Source organism: Notamacropus eugenii, chromosome 6 (genome assembly GCF_028372415.1).
Source record: "Notamacropus eugenii isolate mMacEug1 chromosome 6, mMacEug1.pri_v2, whole genome shotgun sequence".
NCBI lineage: Eukaryota > Metazoa > Chordata > Mammalia > Diprotodontia > Macropodidae > Notamacropus > Notamacropus eugenii.
The window spans coordinates 388,095,486-388,117,728 of record NC_092877.1 but is presented as its reverse complement, the minus strand read 5'-3'; the positions used below and the strand labels follow the sequence as shown (position 1 = coordinate 388,117,728).

Genomic DNA, 22,243 nt, shown 5'->3' with positions numbered 1-22,243 from the left:
GGTAGGGTTCGATTCAGTGAGCATTTATTAAATGCCTACTGGATGCCAGGCCTGGATAAATAGAGAGCATCCAGTTGAGAGGGAGAAGGAAGTCAGTGCTGGGTGCTGGGGCTACATTCTCTCAAAGAAAACACCCATATAAGTCTATGCCAAATAGATATGTGGTAAATGTGGTCATCCAGGGACACGCTAACCACTGGGACATCAGGGAGGGTCTCTTGGAGGAGGCAACTCTGAAGAGGGCGCTGAACCTTCCAGAGCACAGGGCAAGACTCTGCTTTCAGATCCACTGATGGCACCAACAAAGCGAGGGATGAGATGCCCCTCCCTTAAAGGCCCTGGTGGCTTCCTCAGGGCAGAGGCCTGACTAGGCAGCAATGAATAGTCCTTTCTTTAACAGTGGTTCCTTCAGTCTCCCTGCCTGCCCTTAAGGAGTTGGGGGAAGGGGGCACAAGGGTAGGAGGTGGGGAGTTCTGAAGTCCAAGGCTTCTTCCTAGGAAGGGAGCGCTACCCAAACCCTCCTGCTCCTGTGGGGAATGGGTGCTGCTCATCCTGGATGCCTATTCAAGTCAATCCAACAAGCATTTATTAAACACCTACTGTGTGCCCAGCACTAGAAATATAGAGACACAGAGGGAAAATCTGTTCCCTTGAAGAGCTTGCACAGGGGAGGGGGAGAGAGGGAGGATAGCAGACTAACTTGTCCACACAGAAGCAGCACCCAACACATACACAGAAAACCATTTCAGGGGAAGAGGTAGTGGAGCAGAGATGAGGGGGAACCACCTTTATGGAGTGGAAGTGGGAAAAGGGGTGTCATGGTGCTGGGTCCTGGGGCTGGAGAAATGTGACCTGGGGGTGGGGGTGGGGGTCTGCACAGGGCAGTCCCTGGTGGGGCTGGGATTCCTCACCCATGACTGTGTCTCCGGCAGCTTCATCCAGGCCGTACTTGTGATACTGTCTGTCTTCTTGTACCTGTTTGCCTACAAAGCGTACCTGGCCTGCCTGGTGTTGGCCATGGCCCTGGGCTGGGCCAACATGCTGTACTACACGAGAGGTTTCCAGTCTATGGGCATGTACAGCGTCATGATACAGAAGGTGAGCTGCCACCAAGCTCAGCACCCATCTGGGTGCTGTTCCAGAGCCTGGCCTCGAATGGACCAGACCATGGGCAGCCTGGAGAAAACATCTCCTTCCACTTTAATTTGAAGGTGCAGGGCCAGGCTCATGGTGTGTAAGATAAATGCGTGCCAGGGAAGCTTAAGGATAGTCAGGGTCCAGCTTTGGTCCTAAATATTCCCTCAGCCTGAGTCCTATGGGGTGCTGAGGACCCTACCCAGGGTGGGGTGGTGGTGCCAGCTCCCTATCCTCAGGGTGCTTACAATCTTCTTGGACAGGCCAGGGAGGGCCAGGGAGGCTTCAGGGGCAGCAGGGAGATTTTCAGGGAGCCTGAAAGAAGAGGGACTCACTGAGTGCCCTACACGGTAAATGCTCCACACTGTCCCCTGTGAACACTTTCCTTCCTTGCAGGTCATTTTGCATGACGTTCTGAAGTTCCTGTTTGTATACATTGTCTTCTTACTTGGGTTTGGCGTGGGTAAGTGTCCTGGCATTTCCTTTCATTGAAGACGCAGTCTCAGAGAGAGTAGCTGGCTGCCCCTGAGGCATGCCACCTACTGGGGCTCACAGCTTCCCCATCAAAGAGCCAACTGGCTCAGGGGCAACCCTTCTGGGCCACTGGGTTCAGCACTGGCCATGCACACAGTAGGCCCTTAGTAGGTGATCATTTAATTGATTTGCATGGCCAACATGGAGCTTTCCCCCAGACCTGATTTCAACCATAATAATGGTCAGTTGGTGCGCCGTTGATTAGATGTATTTCTAGATCTAGATCTAGATTAGATGTATTTTTGGTTATTAGAATAAACAGTCTAATAGCGTGTGATAGGTGGGCATTGGGCTTAAGTTGGCACCAGGTGTAGGATTTGAGTCAGTACCTAAGAACCAGGGATGCCAGTGAGGTAGCTCCAGGTGGATGACAGAGGCCATGGTGGCCAGGTCCTCCTCTGCAGGCTCTGCCACATGGTATGCCCAGGGCCTGAATGCTCTCTGGCACGTGGACAAGTGAGGATGTCTCACCATTACCAAGCCTTCTGAGCTTTCCTGGCCTTGTGGCGTCAGAGAGGCACGTGGTTTCATTTCTGTCTGCTGCATGTGCAAAGTGCCCCACCCCCATGGGGCGCAGCTCTGACCTCCCTCCCAGCTGCTCCTCAGTGCCCCAGAGATTTGAAGTGCTCTTCCATCAGCAAAATGTCCCGGCATGCGCGTCCATTCAGGTGTGTGTGATGGGTTTCCTCATTTATAAAATGAGCTGGAGAAGAAATACAAACCTCTCCAGTACCTTTGCCAAGAAAATCCCAAATGGCATCATGAAAGGTCAGACACAACGAAACAGGGCATTTGCTGAAGCAATGAATTCCTCTAGCGATTTTCATGGCTGACTCCTTAGCGTTTTTAAGGAAACCTACTCCACCCTCAGAGGGGGAGCGCTCTTTGCTGACGTTCTGCCAGCCTTGCGTTTTCTCTGTGGTCTTGCTCTGGAGAGCTTTCCCAGAGCCCTAGTGGTGGGGAGCAGGAAAGGATCTCTGAAAACTTCCAGCCTTTCTCCTGGGCAGACAATTCTAACTCTTGTTCTTGGGTCTGGCCTTAAAACGATCTAATGTAACATCCTCCTCACCTGTGCTTTCCAGGGTGCTTAGCAGCTGTCGATGCTGTATTTTTGGCAGCTCTTTCACTTTGGCCATGTGGTCACGTGTGGGGCTCTTCCACGCTGGCCTTTGGTCGGGTCCTTTGTTCCTTTGACTGCTGAACTCAGATGGGGATTGGGTTTGAAAGGGCAGAGGAGGGGAGGAGACGTTCTGGCGAGGGGGAAGGTAACTCAGTCCTCCTTCCTGCCCAGCCCTCGCCTCCCTCATCGAGAAGTGTCCCCACAGTAATGCCGAGTGCACCTCCTACGGGAGCTTCAGCGACGCTGTTCTGGAGCTCTTCAAGCTAACCATCGGCCTGGGGGACCTCAACATCCAGCAGAACTCCAAGTACCCCATCCTCTTTCTCTTCCTCCTGATCACCTATGTCATCCTCACCTTCGTCCTCCTCCTGAACATGCTCATCGCCCTGATGGGGGAGACTGTGGAGAACATCTCCAAGGAGAGTGAGCGGATCTGGCGTCTCCAGGTGCGTGGCCCCTGGGCCCCTTTGACAGGTGGGGACACTGAGGCTGTACAGCAAGGTCATAACAAAGCTGGGACCAGGCACCTCCCATTGGGCCAGGGAGATGATGTCTAAGAAGCTGGAGCAGCAGAACTTGGTCCCATGATGTCCCCTCCAAACCACACGAAGAACTAGCTAGTTCCTCACTGCCATAGTCTTTCCATTCAAGCCAAGAGGCCCTTTCTGTGTTCCAGACACTAAGACAGAACCCTAATACAGAGAGAAAGTCCTAACAAGGTCTTCCTGCCCTCAAGGAATAGACATTCCGGTGGGGGGAGGGATTGGTACCATGAAAGCAATTCAGTGAATACAAGATATCTAAAGGAGGAAGATGCAGTAGGCAGCGAGGCAGCTTTAATCAAGTATTGTGAGAACTGGTGGTAAGGAGGAAGGGCATCCCAGGAATGGGGACCTGCCAAGGCAAAAGCATGAAGGCAGGAGATGGAGGGTTCTGTACAAGGAATAGAAAGGAGGCCCTTTTGAGATAGAAGAGGGTGTAAAAGGGCCCCATGTAAAGTCGTGCAGGGGGCGAGGGCTATCTTTGCAGGGCTTCTAGCCCTCACTGGTGTTTTCTCCTAGAAATGATAGGGAGTCCCTGAGGATGTATTTCTTTGGAAGGGGACAGTACAGTCAGACTTATGTCTTAGGAAGGCTGTTTTGTTGAATGTGAAATGTCTGGTGGAAGACTAGAGCTCAGCATAGAGACTAGGCTGGAGGGTTAGCTCCTGGGAGAGAATGTGGAGGTGTGAAGTGGGGAAGGAGCAAGGCCCAGGCAGTCCTAGGAAAGGGGCCAAGGTCAGAGGGGCTGAGAAGGAGAGATTCCCCATAGAGGAGGAGGAGGGAGACCAGGAGAGAGCAGTCACTGCCGGATGCCAAGAAGGGGGAGCGTCCAGAGGAGGTGGTGCTGACCATGCCAGAAGCTGCAGGGAGGTCTGGAAGGCTGAGGCAGAGGCCTCCAGGATCAGCCTCTGACTCTGGAGAGAGCTGTTCCTTGGTGGCTATGGGATCTGGTCTGTACAGGGCTGAGAAGTGAGAGAGAGGAGAGGATTGGGAGGCACCCAGGAGTGAACGGTGCCTTTCAGGAGTTTGGTAGAAGGAAGGGGGAGCCTGAGAGCAGCCGCTGAACCAAGGCAGCACCGACTGAAGGCTGGCTAAGATGGGGAGACCTGAACCCGTGGCTGGTGCCTCACCAGGAGGGTTCAGCCAGGGAGAATCCTTCCCCTCAAGCCTGAGTCATGGCTAAGTAACAGCTAAGTCTGTTCCGTTGCTCCTCATTGCCTCTGATCTCGTCTCTGTGCAGAACAGAGAGAGCAGTGAATGGCTCTAGGTCACACAGCTCCTAGAGAGAGCCAACGTCCCGTGGGCTCTCCCTCCTGATCTGGCTTCCGAGGCCATACTGCCTCCCACAAGCTCAGGGTCTTGGGGATGTTTCCAGTCTCCTTTCCTTGTCCCCTTGGGTCCCCACTCAGACTTCCCTCAAGGGGCTCCTGGGCTGGTCCGAGGGTCTCAACCTGTGCTTGTGTCTCCTGCCAGAGAGCCAGGACCATTCTGGAATTTGAGAAATTGCTGCCTGAGTGGCTGAGGGGCAAGTTCCGCATGGGCGAACTGTGCAAAGTGGCTGAGGAAGACTTCAGGCTGTGTCTGAGGTGAGTGGGGCTGCCTCAAAGGCTGTTAGGAGCACCCGCCTCGAGCCAGACCAGAACTGCCATCTTGCTGTGGCTCATCATCTCAGCTCAAGCTTTCTCAGTATTTAGGGCCCGCTCAATGCTTGGCATAGCACATAGTGGGTGCTTATTGATTAATGTAGGTCAGCACTGATTGATCACCTACTGTGTGCTAGGTGCTGTGAGAAGTGATAGGGAGAGGAAGTCCAAAGCAAATCATCCCTGCCCTCCAGGAGCCTCCTTCCTAATCAAGATGGTCTGTGCATGTGCTAAATACGCACAGACTGGATTGTGAAAATGGATACAAGGGGGGTGGGGGGAGAGAGGGCCAGAGCTGGGCCCAGGAGTGGGGAGTGGCCAGAGCCAAGGCCTGGAGCAGGAGGGTCAGGTGAGGGGAAGAGGCCAGCAGTGTGAGGGGAGAGGTGAGGAAGATGACTGAGGAGGTGGAAGGGACCAGCTTGTCAAGAGCTCTCAATGCCAGGCAGAGGCCACAGGGCCCTCGTGGGGAGCCTGGCTTGGTGGCTGGGGCATGTGAAAGGCTTCGGCTGTCTCCACATGCCTGGCCTTTGCCTCCTGCCCAGAGGAGCCTCAGAGATCTAGGATGCATCTGCAGTCCCCAGATCCTGTGGTAAAGGAACCTGGGGGGGGGGGGGGGGGGGGGGCGCGGCTGCAACTTCTGGGGAGTAAGAAGTGGACAGAAATCTTCTCCCCTGGCAGCTCTAACTCCCTCTGCTGGATCCAGACCCTTCCCAGGGTCTGTGCTCCAGCCTCAGGGCCGCTGTCTATCCCTGTGAGGTCCTCCCTCCCACCCCAGGGCACTATTGCTGCCCACTGTGGCTCTGACCAGACTTCAGGCTTCATAGCAGCCAGAAGTCACCTGGGAGGATTCCCTCCCTCAGCTGGACTCAGGTCCACATTCTGTCTGTGGAGAAGTGAATCCTGGTAGATGCCAGGGCCTGTGAGCTTCTGAGGGCCAATGTCCCCCAGGACCTTCACTCTGGTCTGAAGCTGTACCCAGAGGCCCGGCCACAGTAGGCCTGGCTGGGCAGTGCCCTGAACATCTCTTGTTCTGCCCTGTCTTCTCAGGGCCCCAGAGAGCCATTGTCCGGTCCTGCATAATCCAGCCACTGCCAGGGACTTGGGGAGGGCACTGCCACATCCTATTCTCAGCAGCGGCTAAGGCGCTGCCAGGCACAGACTTCAGCTGTGTGCCTACCATACCCTCCTGCTGAAGCCTGGCATGAATTCAGCATATTCAAGGCAGAAAAGGGCAGTTTAACCCTTTCTGGTGGGGCAGATGGACTTCTCATCGAGTAGGCCAAGAAGGCAGCCTTGCCAAGCTTTCTGGGGAAAACCCTCGTCTGAAAGAGCTTGTCTGGGCCCATCTCTACCACTGAGGGTCTGGCACCAGCCGCCAAGAAGTGAGGAAAGGGGTTTATCAGTGAGTGCTGATGCCAAGGACTAGTGCTTCTGCTGTGTGGCTGGCCAGTGCCCAGTCAGGCAGCTAGACGTTACTCTGGGGGAAATGTAGGCCCATAAAATGATGCTGGAGAAGACATGGGGGAAGGGAAGGCTGTCACTGTGGAGAGGTTCAAGGGGAGAGCCATACTGGGAGACCCACAAGCCTGGGCATGTTGGGGAGGGGCTTATCTAGTGGTTACTTCATTCCCCCCAGGACGAATGGACTTAGGCTATCTTCCATTACTGTCCAGTGAGCAAGTTGGGGAAATCCAAGTCATGAAAGAGGCGGGATTTCTGGGTCAAATGATGTGCCAGCAGGGAGCAGGCAGGGTCCCCCATAATCCAAATCCAATTTAACAAGTCTTACTTAGAGTGTATACAGCAAGTGCATACTTACAATGTCAAGGCCATGAGGACTCAAAGACAAAATAAATCCCACCCATAAGGAGGAGGCCTGGCCCCTGTGGGTCCTCAGCCTCAGGAGATGGTCCTGGCTTCTGCCGTAGCCCTCCCACTCTGCTGGTGCCTGATGTAAGATGGGCTGGTGTGTTCTGAGGTCTGCCTCACAAGTCCATGATTCTCTGATGTTGGCCACCATCTTGTTCAGCCCAGACCCTCAAAAACAGTGCATTTTAGAGGCCAAGCTGTGCAGCATCCCCATGAGAGCTAGCTACCCACTCTCCTGCCAATCCTGGCCCATCTCCTAGGCCATAGGGATGGGTCCCATAAGTTGGTATCCATAGAAAATAATCTCCCTGGAAAAAACTACCCCCTATGGAAGGAGGAGATGCTTAAAGTCTGAGGCAAAGAGGGAGCACTGGGAAGACATCTTCACCCTGGCTTCCCGTGAGAACCCAAGACCCCTCAGGACTGGCCTTCTGGTCACCCCACATCAGGAGCTCAGGGAGTCCTTTAGAAAACAGCCAATCCAGCAAGGACTGGGGTGCCTGGGAGGGGTGGGATCAGGCCAAGGAATGGCCTCCAGCAGGTGGGAGGGGTCAGGGCCTCTCCCACTTTTACTAGGTTAGTTGTTTTGCATAACAAGTCAAATTCAGAGAAAGCTTGGGAATTTCAGAAGGGGAGAGTTTGAGTGACCCTGGCTGGTCAGCTACAGGCAATTCATGGGTCCAGAACGAGGACCCGGTCAGATTCAGTCAGCTGAGTCTGATGAACCCTTGCTGTCCAGCGCTGCAGTACCCCAGAGGCCAACACGCAGTGTTATCTTCCTTGAGTCTTTTCAGTTGTGGCTGACCCTTCCTGGCCCCATTTGGGGATTTTCTTGGCAGAAAGACTGGATCTGTTTGCCATTTCCTTCTCCAGCCCATTTTACAGATGAGGAAACTGAGGCACACTGGGTGAAATGACTTGCTCAGGGTCATCCAGCTAAGAAGTGTCTGAGGCTGGATTTGAACTCAGGAAGAGAGGAGGCATCCTGACTCCAGGCCTGGAGCTTGGTGCATACACATGCTGTAGACATGCTGGTAGACAATCAGAGGGCCTGGCTAGGCGTAACTTTTAAAAGGGTTAGGACTGGGCCCTGCCATGACTGTCTGGAGGAGAGTAGACCTGCTTGTTTGTCTCCAGGGGGGAAAGGGGGCAGGGGCAGGGCCTCTAAGCCCAGGCGGGATGTCCCTTTGTCCAGCGTGCTGTAAAGGAGACTCTTACTGGGTAGATGTTGGGCTAGCTGGCCTGGGCCTTTGGTGGCTATCTAACATTTCTGCAGCCTCTAGGCTGTGCCAGGCGCTGTGCTAGGTGTCTCACAGGTACTCTCTCCGTCCTCACAGTCACCGTGGGAGGTAAGTGCTACAGGAAGAAACTGAGTCAGGTGGAGGTGTGATGATTTGCTCAGAGTCCCACAGACTGTGAGTGAGGCTGAATTTGAACTCGGGTCTTCCTGACTATGGGTCTGGAGCTCTGTGGGCTGTAGTTCCACTTAGCTGCTCTGATACAATAGGTGCTTAATAAGTGCTCACTGGGGATGGAGGCCAGCAGAGGAAGGAGGCTGCATGGTAGGCATATCTTTCATGTGCTACCGCCATTCATCAGACACAATTTCAGTGGCCAGGAGCCCGGGCTGCTCTTTGTGGGATTCGGAGGGTGGGTTGCCTGTCCAGGCATGCTGCTCACTCACTGCCTGGCTCTTCACCGGTTCCCCACATTGACCTGACCACAGCCCACCTCTCTGGGGCTACACCCTCCTCCCAGGTGAGATCCCTCCCCCTCCTCATTGACCAGCCTGGCCCCCTCATGGTGGGGTACTCACCTCCCCCCTCTCCTTTGATCATCTGGATCTCCTGGTGTCACTGTCCGAGCAGGTCTCGTTCCCATTTTGTTGGAACTGAGGTCCAACAGGGGAGGGCCCAGCTAGCAAGTGGGAGAAAGGGGGCTGGTGTCCAGGCCTCCTGTAGTCCATTACCAGGCCCCTGTGTGACCCTCCCACAAAGTATGAAGGGCCAGCCAGGGAGAGGGGGGCCTGGGAGCCAGCTGGCAGCCAAGAGCATCCTTGGCTAGCGAGTAACGAGTCTGTTTTGTCTTTGTTATTTGTACAGAATAAATGAAGTAAAATGGACGGAATGGAAAACTCACGTTTCCTTCATTAATGAAGATCCAGGGTCCGTTCGGAGGCTAGGTACTGTCCCTGCAGAGCTGGATTGTATGCCCTGGAGGAGGGGGTGGGGCATCCTGGCTGGGGGAGGGACTGGGATGCAGACCTCAGGTCCACCACTTTTACAAGCTAGAATTCTCAGAAGTCAGAGTGAGCCAATGGGAAAAGCCCCAGGCTGGGAGTCTGGAGTCCTGACACGCCATGGACCCAGCTGCGTCTCTGTCTCCAAACAAGCTCAACTTTCCTTCTATCTCATTTTAGAAATGAGTATCCATCATGGAGGACCTTCCTTGTCCTACTCCTATGGCTCAAGAGTTCTTGGAGCCTGCGCTAACAGGGGGCAGGTTCCACCATGAGCCCTTCCCAAGAGCCAGCCTAGCTAAGTATGGGGAAGCTGGCCTGGCCCTGCGAGGAGGGAGCCTCGGCTACTGAGCCTTGGCCAGTCTACTGGTTCTGTGATGGGGAAGAGTGGTAGGTGGGGAGCCATCAAATGGTGCTGAGAAGTGTGCCATCGTTGGCCTACTGTCTTCAACTTTGATGCTGGCAGTGAATGGGAGACCCTTGTCCTGTGACCCTGGAGTGGACAACCTGAAGGACATACTTGCTATGCACCAAACCAGGAGTGAGAAGGGGGCTCCATGGAGGAAATGGTCTGTGGCTTCTCCCAGAAAAGGATGGGATGGGGGGGGGGGAACTCTATTGTGTGGCCAATGTGACCAAAACACAAAATGTGCCAGACATCCGGCCATCTCATGGGGCAGTGCAAGTATTTGTCAGAAAGTCATGGAGAAGGGCTGCAGCTTATGCACCAGCCATGGTGGAGGATGAAGACTGTGGGAGAGACTCTACAAAGAACCTGATGCCCCCTCCCATGAAAGAAATCTCCATTTTGCCAGAAGGTGACTTCGGAGCAGAGCTGGAGAGAGGCAAAGGTCCACAAGACTACAGCTCAGGCACCTGGCAGAAGGAGTAGGTCCAACTCCTGTGGACAGTCTATGTTCACATCCACACCTCCTTAAGACATTTCTCAAGAAGAAAATAAGGGAGTTATAGGCTTAGTGAGCAGCACATCACATCACCCCCCAAAAGAAATGGATTGTATTTTCATAGACTATGGCTCCTTATGGAGGTGGGGGGCATTCTTCATGATGGCCCAAGTCATCATGTTAGAGCAAAGACCAAAATTAAAATTAAGAGAGAGAGTTTGAAAAAGGAAGAGATAGCAGATAATTGAGATGACTCCACCCTGACCCATTTAAAAAGTGATTGATGCCCCTAAATGGGAAACCAACAGATGAGGTGGGTCCTTGAGATCAAGTGATCCCAGCACTGTGTAGAGAGCCTGCAGCTTAAAGCCAGGCTGGTGGAGCCACTAGAGGCTCATTTCAAACACTTCCCTGAGAAGTCATGAAAGTATATGAATGGGGTCACCTTGTGAGAGGCTGAGGAGGAGAGGAAGAAAACCCAGCTCTAAGAAAAGCTCCGTGAGAGACCTAAAGAGGCAAGTCAACCCACCAGCATTTAAGGACAAAGCTGGAAAGATGACCAACAGATGGAAGATGGAAACCGTCTGTGGACACATCCACCATGGAGGACCAGCTCTAACCTCACCATCCTTGATGTGTGTCATGAGGGAGGGAAAGACATGCCACTGAAGAAAACAAAGATGGTGGAAAGGGCTTTACTGACCAGTTACACACACAGTTGAAGTGATTCTGAGAACACCAAGGGATTGACTGTCAAAGTCTAGGCAGGAGAGAACACCAAGGATGTGAAAAAATCTCAGACTCCAAAAAACGGTAATCAGACCATTGCTCCGACACCTCCTTCCCACCTGGACAGCATCCTTATGAGGATAATCCCCAGCCAGGCTGAGGGAGCAGGCAGGCTTCCATGAGCAGCCCCCCTCAGCACACCTCCTTTCAACAATACAGCTGATTGGGAGATTTTGAGAAGACAGGAGCTGCTGGACTTCCTTTCCCTTATTATCGGAAAGCATTGGGTTCAGTTAGCCGATCTCTACTCTATAGATACTTTTCTAGTGAAGTGTCTCCCATGCGAACATCAAGATTTCATATATAGATATACATATATATATATCTATATGTATGTATGTATATGTAAAATAGGGAGAGAGAGTCAGAGTCAGGAGGGTTAATATATCATCCAGGACAATTATTTGTATGAAGAAAGATGTAAAACAAGAAGATGGCTTTTCCCCAAAGGTTCTCCCCACTGTCGTGGAGAATGTCTGACCCAGAGTCCAGTCAAGGAGGGTGTTCTTCTGGCTCTGTCTGTGACCTGGCTGGTTAACTCCTCCTTAGACAAACCTGTGGCTCCTTGCTCCCAAGAGCTCATCATATGGGTGCCAAACTTTGTACAGATGCCCAGCCAGCAGAGCCTCAGGAGATCTGCCAGCCTCAGCTTCCCTGGTAGCTGAGATTAGGGTTCCTCCAAGGATGGTGTCTGGCTTCAAGTCATGGCATTTGGCCATCTCCAAATAATTGCGCTGAGGATCATCTGCCCAGGAGGCAATGGAGAGGGGTGGTTAGGCTGCAGAAGAATGCCCAGCTGGAAGGAAAGTTGGCCCAGCCACATGGTGCAAGGGGGCAGCCCATAGTTAGCCCATGTGCAGAGTCCAGAAAATGCAAAGAAAGCCCCACTGGGAAGATTCAAATGAAAGCCACACAGGATGGGTAGTGATCCCACAGGCCTCTGAACCAGGTAGGCCCTCAGGGAAACAGGGAAGGCCTCTCTTGGAAGATTTGGGCAGGCATGGAATGCTGATCCTGAGCCCCCCTGACCGGTGCCAGTGAGCAGCTGCTCCCTTTCAAGGTCACAGAGACAATGATAGTAGGGAGGCCAGACCCATCCCTGCCCCAGTCCTCTTGGACCCTGCAGAGACTCTGATGGCCCCCAGGCACTCATACCCAAAGAGGATCGCAGAGGACTGCCTAAGGCAACCAAGGTAGCTTGATCCCAAGGCCACAGGGCCTCTCCTCTTGCCGCTGGCTTCCCTGAGGTCACTGTTCACCTCCTGCTGCCCAAGGTCCCTCCAGCCTCCTGCACTGGGGAGTGCCTCCCAAGCCAAAGACTCTCATACAGACAGCGCCTGTTTCCTAGGCATTTAGTGGCCCAGAGAGGTCACACAGGGCAGGGGCAGGATTGAACCCTGGTCCCTTGCCTCCAAAACTAGGTCCTTTCTACTGTCAAGTACTCTGCCAGTGACCCCCTAACATGCTCCAACCTAGGTAAATGTGTACCTCACGTTGAGCTTTCCAGGTTCCTGTCTTCCACACCTTTTATCTATCTACGCCTCCTCCGTTTACGTGTGTGTGGATGGCTTTTAGCACCCTAGCAGGGAGGCAGGTGCTGGTTTCATTAACTTCTTGTAGGTCAAGGGACTGGGCCAAGAGTGATGAAGTAACTGTCCTTAGATCACAGGACTAGCCCAGGGTTCCACCCACTACCCTACACTGCCTACTTTGTACTGGTGTGACCTTAGGGACCTTGGGCCTCAAAGGTCCTACTGGGGAATGTCAGCTGTGGCCTGTGCCATTTGATGGGTCAGACTTGGAGGCCAGGCCCAGGGCCGGCCATGCTTCTGGCCACTGGACCTGGGTCTCATTCCAAGACTTTCTAAGTGACTTGGGAAGCTCTGAGGGTACCCCGCCCCCCCCCCCCCCCCCAGCTTTAGGGCTGGAGTCGATGGTGTGGATGTGCTTAGAAACCTGGGGGAGGGGGAACGGATTTCCAAAGTGACCTTTCTCCTTCCCTCCCCCCCTTCTTTTCTTTCCTTTCCTAACAGATTTCAGCAAAGCCCAGGATTCATCCAGATACAACAGCAAAACCACCCTCAACGCGTTTGATGAGATGGATGAAGTTCCCGAAACTTCAGTGTAGTCAGCAGTGGGAGCATGAGGCTGCCCCCCAGGACCCAAGTCCTTGGGAATCGGGTTTGGCCCCATGAGCCAGGACCTGTGGACTGGCGGACAGCGCTGTCCCTGGTGCCTGTGAGAGGGGCTCAGCAGGCTAGGCCTGAGTCTCTGAGACTCCACAGGTCTATCTCCCTACCTGGCTTGTTCAGCAGGTGAGACCCTTCGTCATTGGTCACTTGGCAAAAAGTCCTGTGAAGTCTGTGCAAATCCAGAGTGTCTGGCCACAGAGGGGCCGACATTGGTGGTGGGGGTCCCAACCTCCTCCTCCATCCTCACGTTGCCTTCCCAGCAGGTGCAGGGCCTGTGCCCCATGAGGGCTGGGGCCCTCTGCCCAACTCTTGGTCTGTGGGATCCCAGGAGTCTCCTAGGGGAGGGGGACTGGGCCACATTTGTCCCTTCTCTCTCCAAGTGGAGGAACCCCATAAACCGGCAAATAGTCATAGTGAGCCACGTGTTTAACATAAAACATTTCAGTTTGGAGCCAAAAACACTTCACGGAGCCCCTGCGATGAGGAGAGCTCCTGGCTGCAGGTCTCCAGCCTGTGAGTCCCATCAGTCTGGGCTCATTCCTTTGCTGCCTCTCCCCCAACCCATATGCACACTTAGCAGTCAAGCTGTGATATTTTCCCTCAGTCACTGCCCACACACAGCATAGCTGCAGACCCACGCTGGGCAGCACGAATCCCACAACTCCCTGGAGAGAGGGCTGGATGCCAGCAGGGAGTGCTCTCTAATCTCCTTATCCAAGGAGACCGAGTGGAGGGGTGGGGAGGGCTGCCTACCTCCAGGGACAGGTGGCTGATAACTCGGTGTCAGAGCCAGGACAATGCTGTCCCCAGGGGGCTGGGTGAGATTCGTTCTGTCCTTGAATGTGGCCTTCAGGGATTCCCCAAGGCTGTTCCTACTGACTTACAGGCACCCCCATCCCACCTTGGCAGAGTGTGTGTGCACAGACTCAGAGCACTCACCTACAGTGTTGAGGTCAGAGGGGGAGGAGAGTGAGCATGTATTAAGTGCCTACTGTAGAGCAGACCCTGCCCTAGGCACTTCCCAGATATGATCTCAGTGGATGCAGCTGGGGCATCTGGAGGACTGGCACTTTGACTTCACTTTTAGGGGAGGCCTTGCCTGAAGGTAAAGGGGAGCTCCCCTTCTGGGGGGTGGGAAGCTGCCATGTTACACTCACCATCTGCTTTGTGCAAGGAGCTGATGCCCTCCCTGTGTTTTTAATCAACTTTATGTCCTCCCCCCATGTTGCTGGGAGGGGGTGCAGGAGGTGAAGGAGACATTGCACTGTGAAGCAGCCTCTTCGAGGGTTCCCTGGCCCCAGGAGCCCAAGTCCCCTCTGGAGGTGCAAGGCCAGTTGGCCTTCCAAGGACAAACTCACTTGGCCACAACAGGCCACCGCTGGCCGTTCACTCAGTTCTGATGGATGTTCCTTAGCCATAAGTCCCAGAAGGGATGTGTGTGTGGGGGGCTCCACGGACACACTGAGTGGGCTGGGTCTTGGGAGGAGGCCAGCCGAGTGAATGCCCTGCAGGGCTGTGTACTTGAATCAGGAACTTGGGTTTCTAGTAAATATTTATTTTGCTTTGGGACAACTGAATTTCGTTTGTCTTTCTTCTCAGACCAAGCTACATGAAGGCGGAATGGCCGGGGAGTAAGCCCACCAGGGCTGAGGCTGGGGAGGGGGCATCTAGAGATGTCTGGATTTCTGCCATCAGGAGCATAGGGACATACCACCAGAGAAGCAGAGAACTGGAAAATGCTAGCGAGTTCAGGCTTTCAACAGAGGCTGCTGGCCTTTTCCAGGGAGGGGCTGGGCTGCATCAGGAACCAGGGGGCATGAGCCCACCATGGTCACCTGGTAGGGGGTGGGGCCTGGCATCAAAAGGAGGTTCTACCACTTCCTCCCCCTCCTCCTCCTAATGGGTGTGGGCTGAGAGGATGGCAAAGGTCTCCAACTCCAGGGCCTGAAAGCCTGAAACCCCTTCACAGATGAGGTCCTCTCCTGTTCTCAGGAGTTCCTAAGATGGTTGTGCCTGGGGAGGCTGGGGCTGGACCTTCAATGCTCAAGTGGGGAGCAGCCCATCTGAGGCCTCCAAGGACTTAGAGGTGACCTCAGACCCCGCTGGCTGGCCCTCCCAAGCCTCCACCACAGCCCCACGGTGAGAGCTTTATAAATAGGCTAGTTGGTGTGAAAGGCTGTGCGGAGGTCTCCGGGAGGCCCCAAGCGAGCCCAGGTGGCACACAAGCAAGTATCACCCAGGCTCTGAGTGGCTCATCCCGGCAGGCCACTCCAGGAGCAGATGCTGATGGGATGCCTAGTGGGCGACTGGTCTAGAGAGTCCAGGTGTCACTACCTCATACCTGAAGCCCAGTCCCTGGCTCTTTTCCCTCCTTCAGTGCCCTCCCCCTTTTGTTCCCCTCCCCTCTACCACTCCCTTGCCTTCCCTGGTCTTCAGTCTCGCCTAACTCTCCTTGACCAGTAGATGAACCCTAGTTTAGACCACGTCCACTCTGATGTCTCTGTCCATCCCTTCCTCCGCTACCATAGGTAACTGAATTCTGCCCCTGCTCCTCAGATTTCCTACTTTGGGCCCTGGGGATAGAGCCCACCCTCCCAAACAGGCCTGGTGGGGCAGCTGGGCCAGCTGGTCACCCCTGAGCCTGACCAGCACAGACCATGTGGCTCCTATGGAAGCCAGGCGCTCACTTTGCAGGCTCTCTAGAGGGGACAAGACCTTCAGCCCTCTTCTCTGTGATTGAGTCTGTCTGTCTGGAGCTTCCACCACCCCCAAATAGCGTCCTTGGGGAGGGCTGAATGTGATGAAAGCCATCGCCATTGTGTGGGCAGGATCCAAGGAAGAAGAACAGGAAAGATGGAGCATTTTATTAAGCGTCTCATCAGACCCAAAGGAGGGAGGTGGTCATCAGGAGTCAGGGAGTGCTCAAGCCCCTCTCTGAGAGGCCTCAGGTCTCCAGGAGTGGTGTGAAGCCCTTCCCTCGGAAGACACCCAGGTTCAGAGAGGAGGTGTGACTTGGGCAGGGTCGCTAGGATTTTATTCCTACAGCCAATGCTGGTGGAGCCTCTTCTCTGTGTAAGGCACTGAGCTGGGTGCTGGGAGGCACCCAGAGGAATAAGGCCCAGGCTAGCCCTTGAGGGGCCTGCCACCCACCCTAGTGAGCCAGGGAGTTGAGGCTTCTTGCAGTCAGAGTCACTTTGCGGGTCTTGGCAAAGGCTTCTCCTTTTTCATAGTAAGCGGCCTCGTTCACAAACACGGGGTAGACGGTGCTGTCTCCATCAAATGGAATGGTCTTCCCATCCAGCGTGAGAAACATAGGGTCCCCAGGGTTCAGCGGCTTCCAGTCTTGATCCTCTCAGTAAAGGAGGCAGGGGAGGAAATGAAACAATTAGTCTCCATCTGTCTTCCCTTTTGGGCACTTCTAAGACTCCAAGACCAGGCTCACCAGGACAGGGGCTGTGGCCCCTCTGTGGCCTGGCACCTAGGTCAGACACTGATCCTGCTCCTTGGGGTCTTCCATCCCTGGCTTCAGCTAGCAGGAAGTTCGAGGATTCTTGAGCCCATTTTACAGATGAGGAGGGTCCCGAGGTGAAGGAGGTGATTTGGAGTCAGAAGACTCAGAGATGATTTGAGGGACAAGTAAGCTCCCCTGGGCTTCCTCTTCTTCATCTATAAAATGGGGAGGTGGGGCTGGTTCTAGAACCATGACCTTACTAGGACTTGCAGTCCAAGGTCACCCAGCGAGTAGGATTCAGGGCTCACCTCTCTGGTGATTCTCCTAGGCTTGGTCACATACCACATTCACCCTGGATGCTGGAAAAGGGAGTGAAAATTCTCTCAAGCAGACCAGGCTCTGGCCTTTGAAAGGCAGGGGGGCCTTTGAACCAGCTTCAGTTCCCTCTTCTGCAAGAGGGGGAAACTGAGACCCAAAGACAGAAAGGAACTGCCTGAGGAAGCCAGATGCCATGTCTGGTGGGACCAGAACCCAGGTCTTCTCATTCCTCAGCCAGCGATGGGATCTTAGCCTTCTGTCCCATCCTATTTTACCAGCATCCACTCTGTGCCCCAGCCCAGCAACCTGCTCCCTGTGTCTGGGCTAAGAGCTGAGCTGGGCCCCATGCTGCCCCCTCCCGGGCCCCTCCTCCTTTCCCCATTCACTTCTCCCTGGCTCCAAGATCCTCCTAAGGGGACCAGGGAGTGCTCCTGGCTTAGGCCTGGCAGCTGGGGTCTGACCACCCCCATAATCAATGTCCCCTGTCTTTTGTGGGCGTGTGCTCTGGCCATCAGCCATGCAGGGCAGACTCAGAGGCATCCTTAGGAAGACTGCCCCTCAACCTGGGTTAAGGGGGTCATTGACCCATCTTCCCCCACACCCTGAAATGGTAGCTAGGAGGGGAGAGGGACTACTGTTCAGATTGTGCTGAAAGGTTTGCCTAAAACTGGATTTCCACATGTTTCCTTGCTCAAAATTCCAGTCATCATCTGTCTATGTGTCTCCCTCCCTCCCTCCCTCAGCTGGAAATGGCTTGACTATGGAATAATGCGAAATTCAATTAAAGCGGTTTTCAGGCCTCCTCGGGCCTCAGACACAGAGTGCAGGTTCCAACTTTCCTTCCACACTCACCCTTATTTCTTTTGTATTTGTCTTGTGACTTCTCTGTATATACACACACTGTCTCCCCCAACCCTCCTGCAAGCGGGAGCTGCTTTGGTTTTGCCTGTTTCCCTATCACTTGGAGCAGAGCCTGGAAGCTAATGGACTGGGATGTATTTAAGGAATGATTATGAGGGATGGAAGGAGGAATGGTTGGACAGAGGGATTGAGGGATGGACGGATGGACAGACAGAAGGTCCTCTCTCTCTGCCCCTACCCCCACTACCTCTGCCCTCTCTCTTCTCTTTCTGCTCTCTCAAGGGGGATGCTAGTAAGCACACAAACCAAAACATGCATGAATTCTATGTTAGCAGTGCTAAGCGCCACAGCGGTCCTGGCGTCAGGCCTACGCAGCAGGCCAGATGTATAATTCTGCCTGCTTCTGGGGTCCCTGAGTGTCTTGTACTGAGCTGAGTCTGAATCCTGCCCCAGACACTTAGTAGCTAGCTATGGGTCCCTCAGCAAGTCTACCTCAGTTTCCTCATCTGTAAAATGTGAACAGTAACAACATCTCCCTCCCAGAGGGGTTGTAAGGATCCAGTGAGATAATGTGTGTAGAGTGCTCTCTCAGTGACGATTATTAGGCAGTGATACAGCCAGGGATCAGGGGCCGCTGCAGAAGGAGCCTGCCTGCCTGTCTGCTTGCCTCCCCAAAGGCTAAACTGGTGGGGTCCATGGGTCAGTGGGTGACATGCTCTTGGCTCTGGGCTGCTGGACGTTTTGGCCATGAAGACGAGGATTTGGCGGCCCCCTTATAAACCAGGGAAAGGCACAGAGCAGGCTGGGGCAGGGGGTGGGGGCCTACCACATGGTATAGCTGAGCTGGGAACCCAGAAGATTGTGACACTGGACAAGATGAAATGTGGTTCAGAGAAATGGTGAGTCAGATCTTTAGGTGAGGCAGTGGACCCTGGTTACAGATGAGAGGAAAGTAACTGTGCCAGGGTCCCAAGGTGAGTCAAGGAGCACATGCCTCCTGACTCCCCACGCAGCACTGGAGATAGGGAGACATTTGGGGAAAAGAACTCTGCATGCCTCACCAACACAAGGCAGTTTTTCTTTGTTTTTAGTCTTAGAGAAGCCCAATTGCCAGCAGCCCAAAGCAGACCCCTCTGGCTGCTCCTGCTCCTTCTATGGCCTGGGTAGGAGCACCTGGGGCAAGGTTTACCTGCAGGCTAGGATGGAGCACAGCAGCAATCTCCCCATTTTCCTTACGAGGATAGTCAACCTTCTCAGTGACCTGGTAAACCTCCAATGAGCAGGCAGGGAATTCTCTTCCTAGAAATAGACAGAACAGGTGGAAAAAAGACAAGTTTACTGTATCTCAAGCCATGTGGCCTCTAGCATCCATGGGCGCATCCCATCCTCCCAGCTCCAGGGAGAGGGTGCATGTCTTCAGGGCTTGTGTCCAGCCTCCACTGTCCACATCCAAGGAATCCACCTAAATGGCCAAATGAGGTCCCAGCCCTAAGAGGTCACTGGATGAGTCTCTGAGGTCTGAGAGGGAGGACAGGAAGTCCTGCTTTAGTACAGACCCAACTCTGAAGGGGAAGGGGTTTAGTCCTGAGAGTTTTGTTTTCTAAGTGTCTTAATGAACACCACAGGGTCACTGAAAGAACCTTCAAGGACATCTAGTTCTACCCTTTTATTTTACCAATGAGTAAAGACCCCCCTCTCAAGCACTTGGAGGGGGGAGGGGCGATTTACACAGGTTCCACAGGAAGCAAGTGGCAGGTGTGGGCTCTGGGCCCTGGGGTCACCCTGGAAGGAGTCTTATTTGTCACCATTTAGTTCAACACCTTCATTTTGCCATTGAGGAAAATGAGACTTGAGAACAGGTGGGTGACTCGCCTAAAGTCACACAAGGGAGTTAACTGGTGGAGGCAGAATTCAAAGCCCAAATCCCAGCCCTCCCTACTGCTCCACCCTGCTTCCCTGGCACCTTCTCCAGTGTGCCAACTCTTTGGACCTCAACACCAAACCCACTACAAGGTCACCAAGGACTCATCTTTTCTCATTCCTTGTACTCCTTGACCTCCCCACACGTCTCATATCTCCCACATCTGCCCCTCCTCCAACCACACACCCCATCTGCCTTAGTTTGGTCACCCATAGTCTTCTCTTTTCCATTTCAGTCTGAGCCCTTTCTTCAAAAGCCCTTTATTGTTTCTATTTTTTCTTGTGTTATGGTTCAAAAAGAACGTTTAATATTGAGGTTTTTCTCTATTTCTGAGGTGGTAAAATTTTGTAAAATTTCTGTCCGTAGTCAAAAATATTTATACTCCTTCCTATTCCCATTTAGTATCCCATTATTTGACTTTTTTTTAATTTTATCTTTCCGTTCAGTTTTTCTGGATCTGACTAGGGTGTATCGTATGCAATGAACTTGTCTTTTGAGTGTTTAGATGCTGTGCCACTTGGTGCACATGTAGTAAGCACTGACACTATTTCATTTTCTATGGTGCCATTAAATAGAATGTAATTTTCTTGTTTTTTCTTTTTTTAACTATGTCCATTTTGATTGCTGCCTTGTCCGAGATCATGATTGCTACCTGCTTTAAATTCATCTAAAGAATAATAAATTCTTAGAAATTAAGGAGATGCCCCTCTGTTGAGGAATGGCTTAATGAACTGTGGCATGTGATTATAATGGAATATTATCGTACTATAAGAAATGATGAACAAGATGTTCTCAGAAAAACCTGGCAGACTTGCATGGGCTGATGCAAAGGGACATGTACTGCGTACGCAGTAACCGTAAGACGATCCGTTGGGAATGACTTAGCCATTCTCGCAACACAACGAGCCAAGACAACTCTGCAGGACTTAGGATGAAAAGTTCTCTCCTTCCCCAGAGAAGGATCTGACGGTATCTGAACACAGATTGGAGAAAATTTGGTTTTTCTTGCAGTTTTTTTGGTGTCTTTTCTTTTTCAGCGTGACTATTACAGATATGTTTTGCATGATTACACATGTTTAACCTGTATCGAACTGTGTGCCTTCTCAATGGGGGAGGGGGAGAAGGGAGGGAGGGAGGGAGAGTATTTGGAACTCGAAGTTTTAAAAACAAATGTTAAAATCATTTCTACAGGTAGCTGGGTAAAAAAAATACCAAATAAATCAAATAAGCTTTTAAAAAAGAATAATACATCCTACAGCAGCCTCTCACTTTAACTGTGTGAATATTTATGTTTCCAACGTGTTTCTTATAAACAGCGTTGAGAGAGTCGCCTTTCTAGTCCCTTCTGTTTTAGGGATGAGTTTATCCCGCTGACATAAATGGTCGACTTCCCTTCGTGATGACTTCTTAGACTTCCTCCTCAATTTGGAAAGGAATCTGATCAACAGGAACAAGCTAAAATGAAAGTCACTCACTCCTTCTCCCTTGTCCCTTCTCTCTTCTCCAAGCCTGGGGCGTGATGTCTGGTTCTTATGCTTTCTTCCATATTCACCTTTCACACCGTGCGATCCATGTTGGCGTGTCCCAGGATCTCCCCACTCCAGTCTAGCTTCCACTCAGCTCTCAAATCAAGCTTCCTAAAGACCTGACCATCCTCCCGACCCCCAGACAAGCTCTAGGGTCTCCTCTGACCTTCAGATCACATACAAAATCCTCTGCTTGACCTTTAAAGCCCTTCACAAGCTCTTTTCTGCCTTCTCATGTCGGACCCTGTCCTCCAGGGACACTGGCCTCCCTATCACACAAGATGCTCCCTCTGGTCTGGCTGCTCCTCATGCTGGGAAGACCATCCTCATTCCTACCTCCTGCTTCCTTCCAGGCCCAGCTACAATCCCGCCTTGACGAGAAGCCCAGACCTCTTTTCTAGCGCTCACCCCTGCCTACTGCTGAACTCCAAATGATCCTGTCTCCGTTCAACTCGAAACTCCTTGAGGGCAAGATCCAGATTTCACCTATATTTGTGTCCCCGGTGCTCAGCATGTGCCTGGCACATAGTAGGGGCTTCATACATGCTCGTGGGAGGAGGGAATATCTATCATCATTTCCAGGAAGTTTAGTGACTCTTGAATCCTCTTTCTAACCTGTTTTCCAGGGTTGCAGCTCTTGGTACTTGAAGCTTTGAATTTTCTTCTGTTTTCCCTGATCTTTTGACTTTTGCTGGAAATTGTGTCCTGGGATCCAGAGCTCTAGAGTCTCAGCTCTGGATTTCAGGGAGTCGACTTCTCAGGTTAGATTCTCCTGTCTTGTTCTGAGCTCTTCCTCTTCTGTCATCTTTACTGCCAAACTCTCGAGGTATTTAGCATTTCATCTTAAAGCCCTCCTTCATTTCTTCTAGTTCTTTCAGCCCTCCCGGCCAAACTATCTTGTCAAAAACCCGAGGCTTAGCTCGTGGTTGTCGCTGGCTTTGGTGTTTTCTGGCAGCTCAGGCAGATACCCTGAGGCAGCTCTGCCCTGAGTGGGTCCTTCCACAAGGGTGGGGCTGCTGCGTTCCATGGGCTCACAACAGAGAACCATCTTCCCAGGGCATGATTCCATCTATCCTTCGATTTCTAAGTGCTCATGGCCTACCTTTAAGAATTCATTATTGAACTTCCTGGGAATCAGCATCCATCTCCTGGTCTGTGGTTTTCAGAATCCAGCCTTTTGGAAGCAAAGCCTTCTCTTC

The 22,243-nt window shown here is 52.7% G+C and overlaps 2 protein-coding genes across 5 annotated transcripts in view; one reads left to right on the top strand and one right to left on the bottom strand.

Annotated features, from left to right (window-relative positions):
* Positions 1-14,534, top strand: part of TRPV3 (transient receptor potential cation channel subfamily V member 3) — a 50,381-nt gene extending 35,847 nt beyond the window's left edge. Inside the window, exons 13-18 of the mRNA XM_072618992.1 lie at positions 933-1,098; positions 1,531-1,597; positions 2,960-3,234; positions 4,804-4,916; positions 8,945-9,024; positions 12,809-14,534. Coding sequence (XP_072475093.1) covers positions 933-1,098; positions 1,531-1,597; positions 2,960-3,234; positions 4,804-4,916; positions 8,945-9,024; positions 12,809-12,903 — 796 coding nt within the window. The 3' untranslated portion in view covers positions 12,904-14,534. The remainder of the gene's footprint in view (positions 1-932; positions 1,099-1,530; positions 1,598-2,959; positions 3,235-4,803; positions 4,917-8,944; positions 9,025-12,808) is intronic.
* A 1,282-nt stretch (positions 14,535-15,816) lies between these two features.
* Positions 15,817-22,243, bottom strand: part of ASPA (aspartoacylase) — a 20,307-nt gene continuing 13,880 nt past the window's right edge. For all 4 annotated transcript variants that reach the window (XM_072618988.1, XM_072618985.1, XM_072618986.1 and 1 more), the window contains exons 6-7: positions 18,787-18,896; positions 15,817-16,316 (exon numbers count right to left, since the gene is read on the bottom strand). In XM_072618988.1, the coding sequence (XP_072475089.1) occupies positions 16,119-16,316; positions 18,787-18,896 (308 nt within the window). In that variant the 3' untranslated portion in view covers positions 15,817-16,118. The remainder of the gene's footprint in view (positions 16,317-18,786; positions 18,897-22,243) is intronic.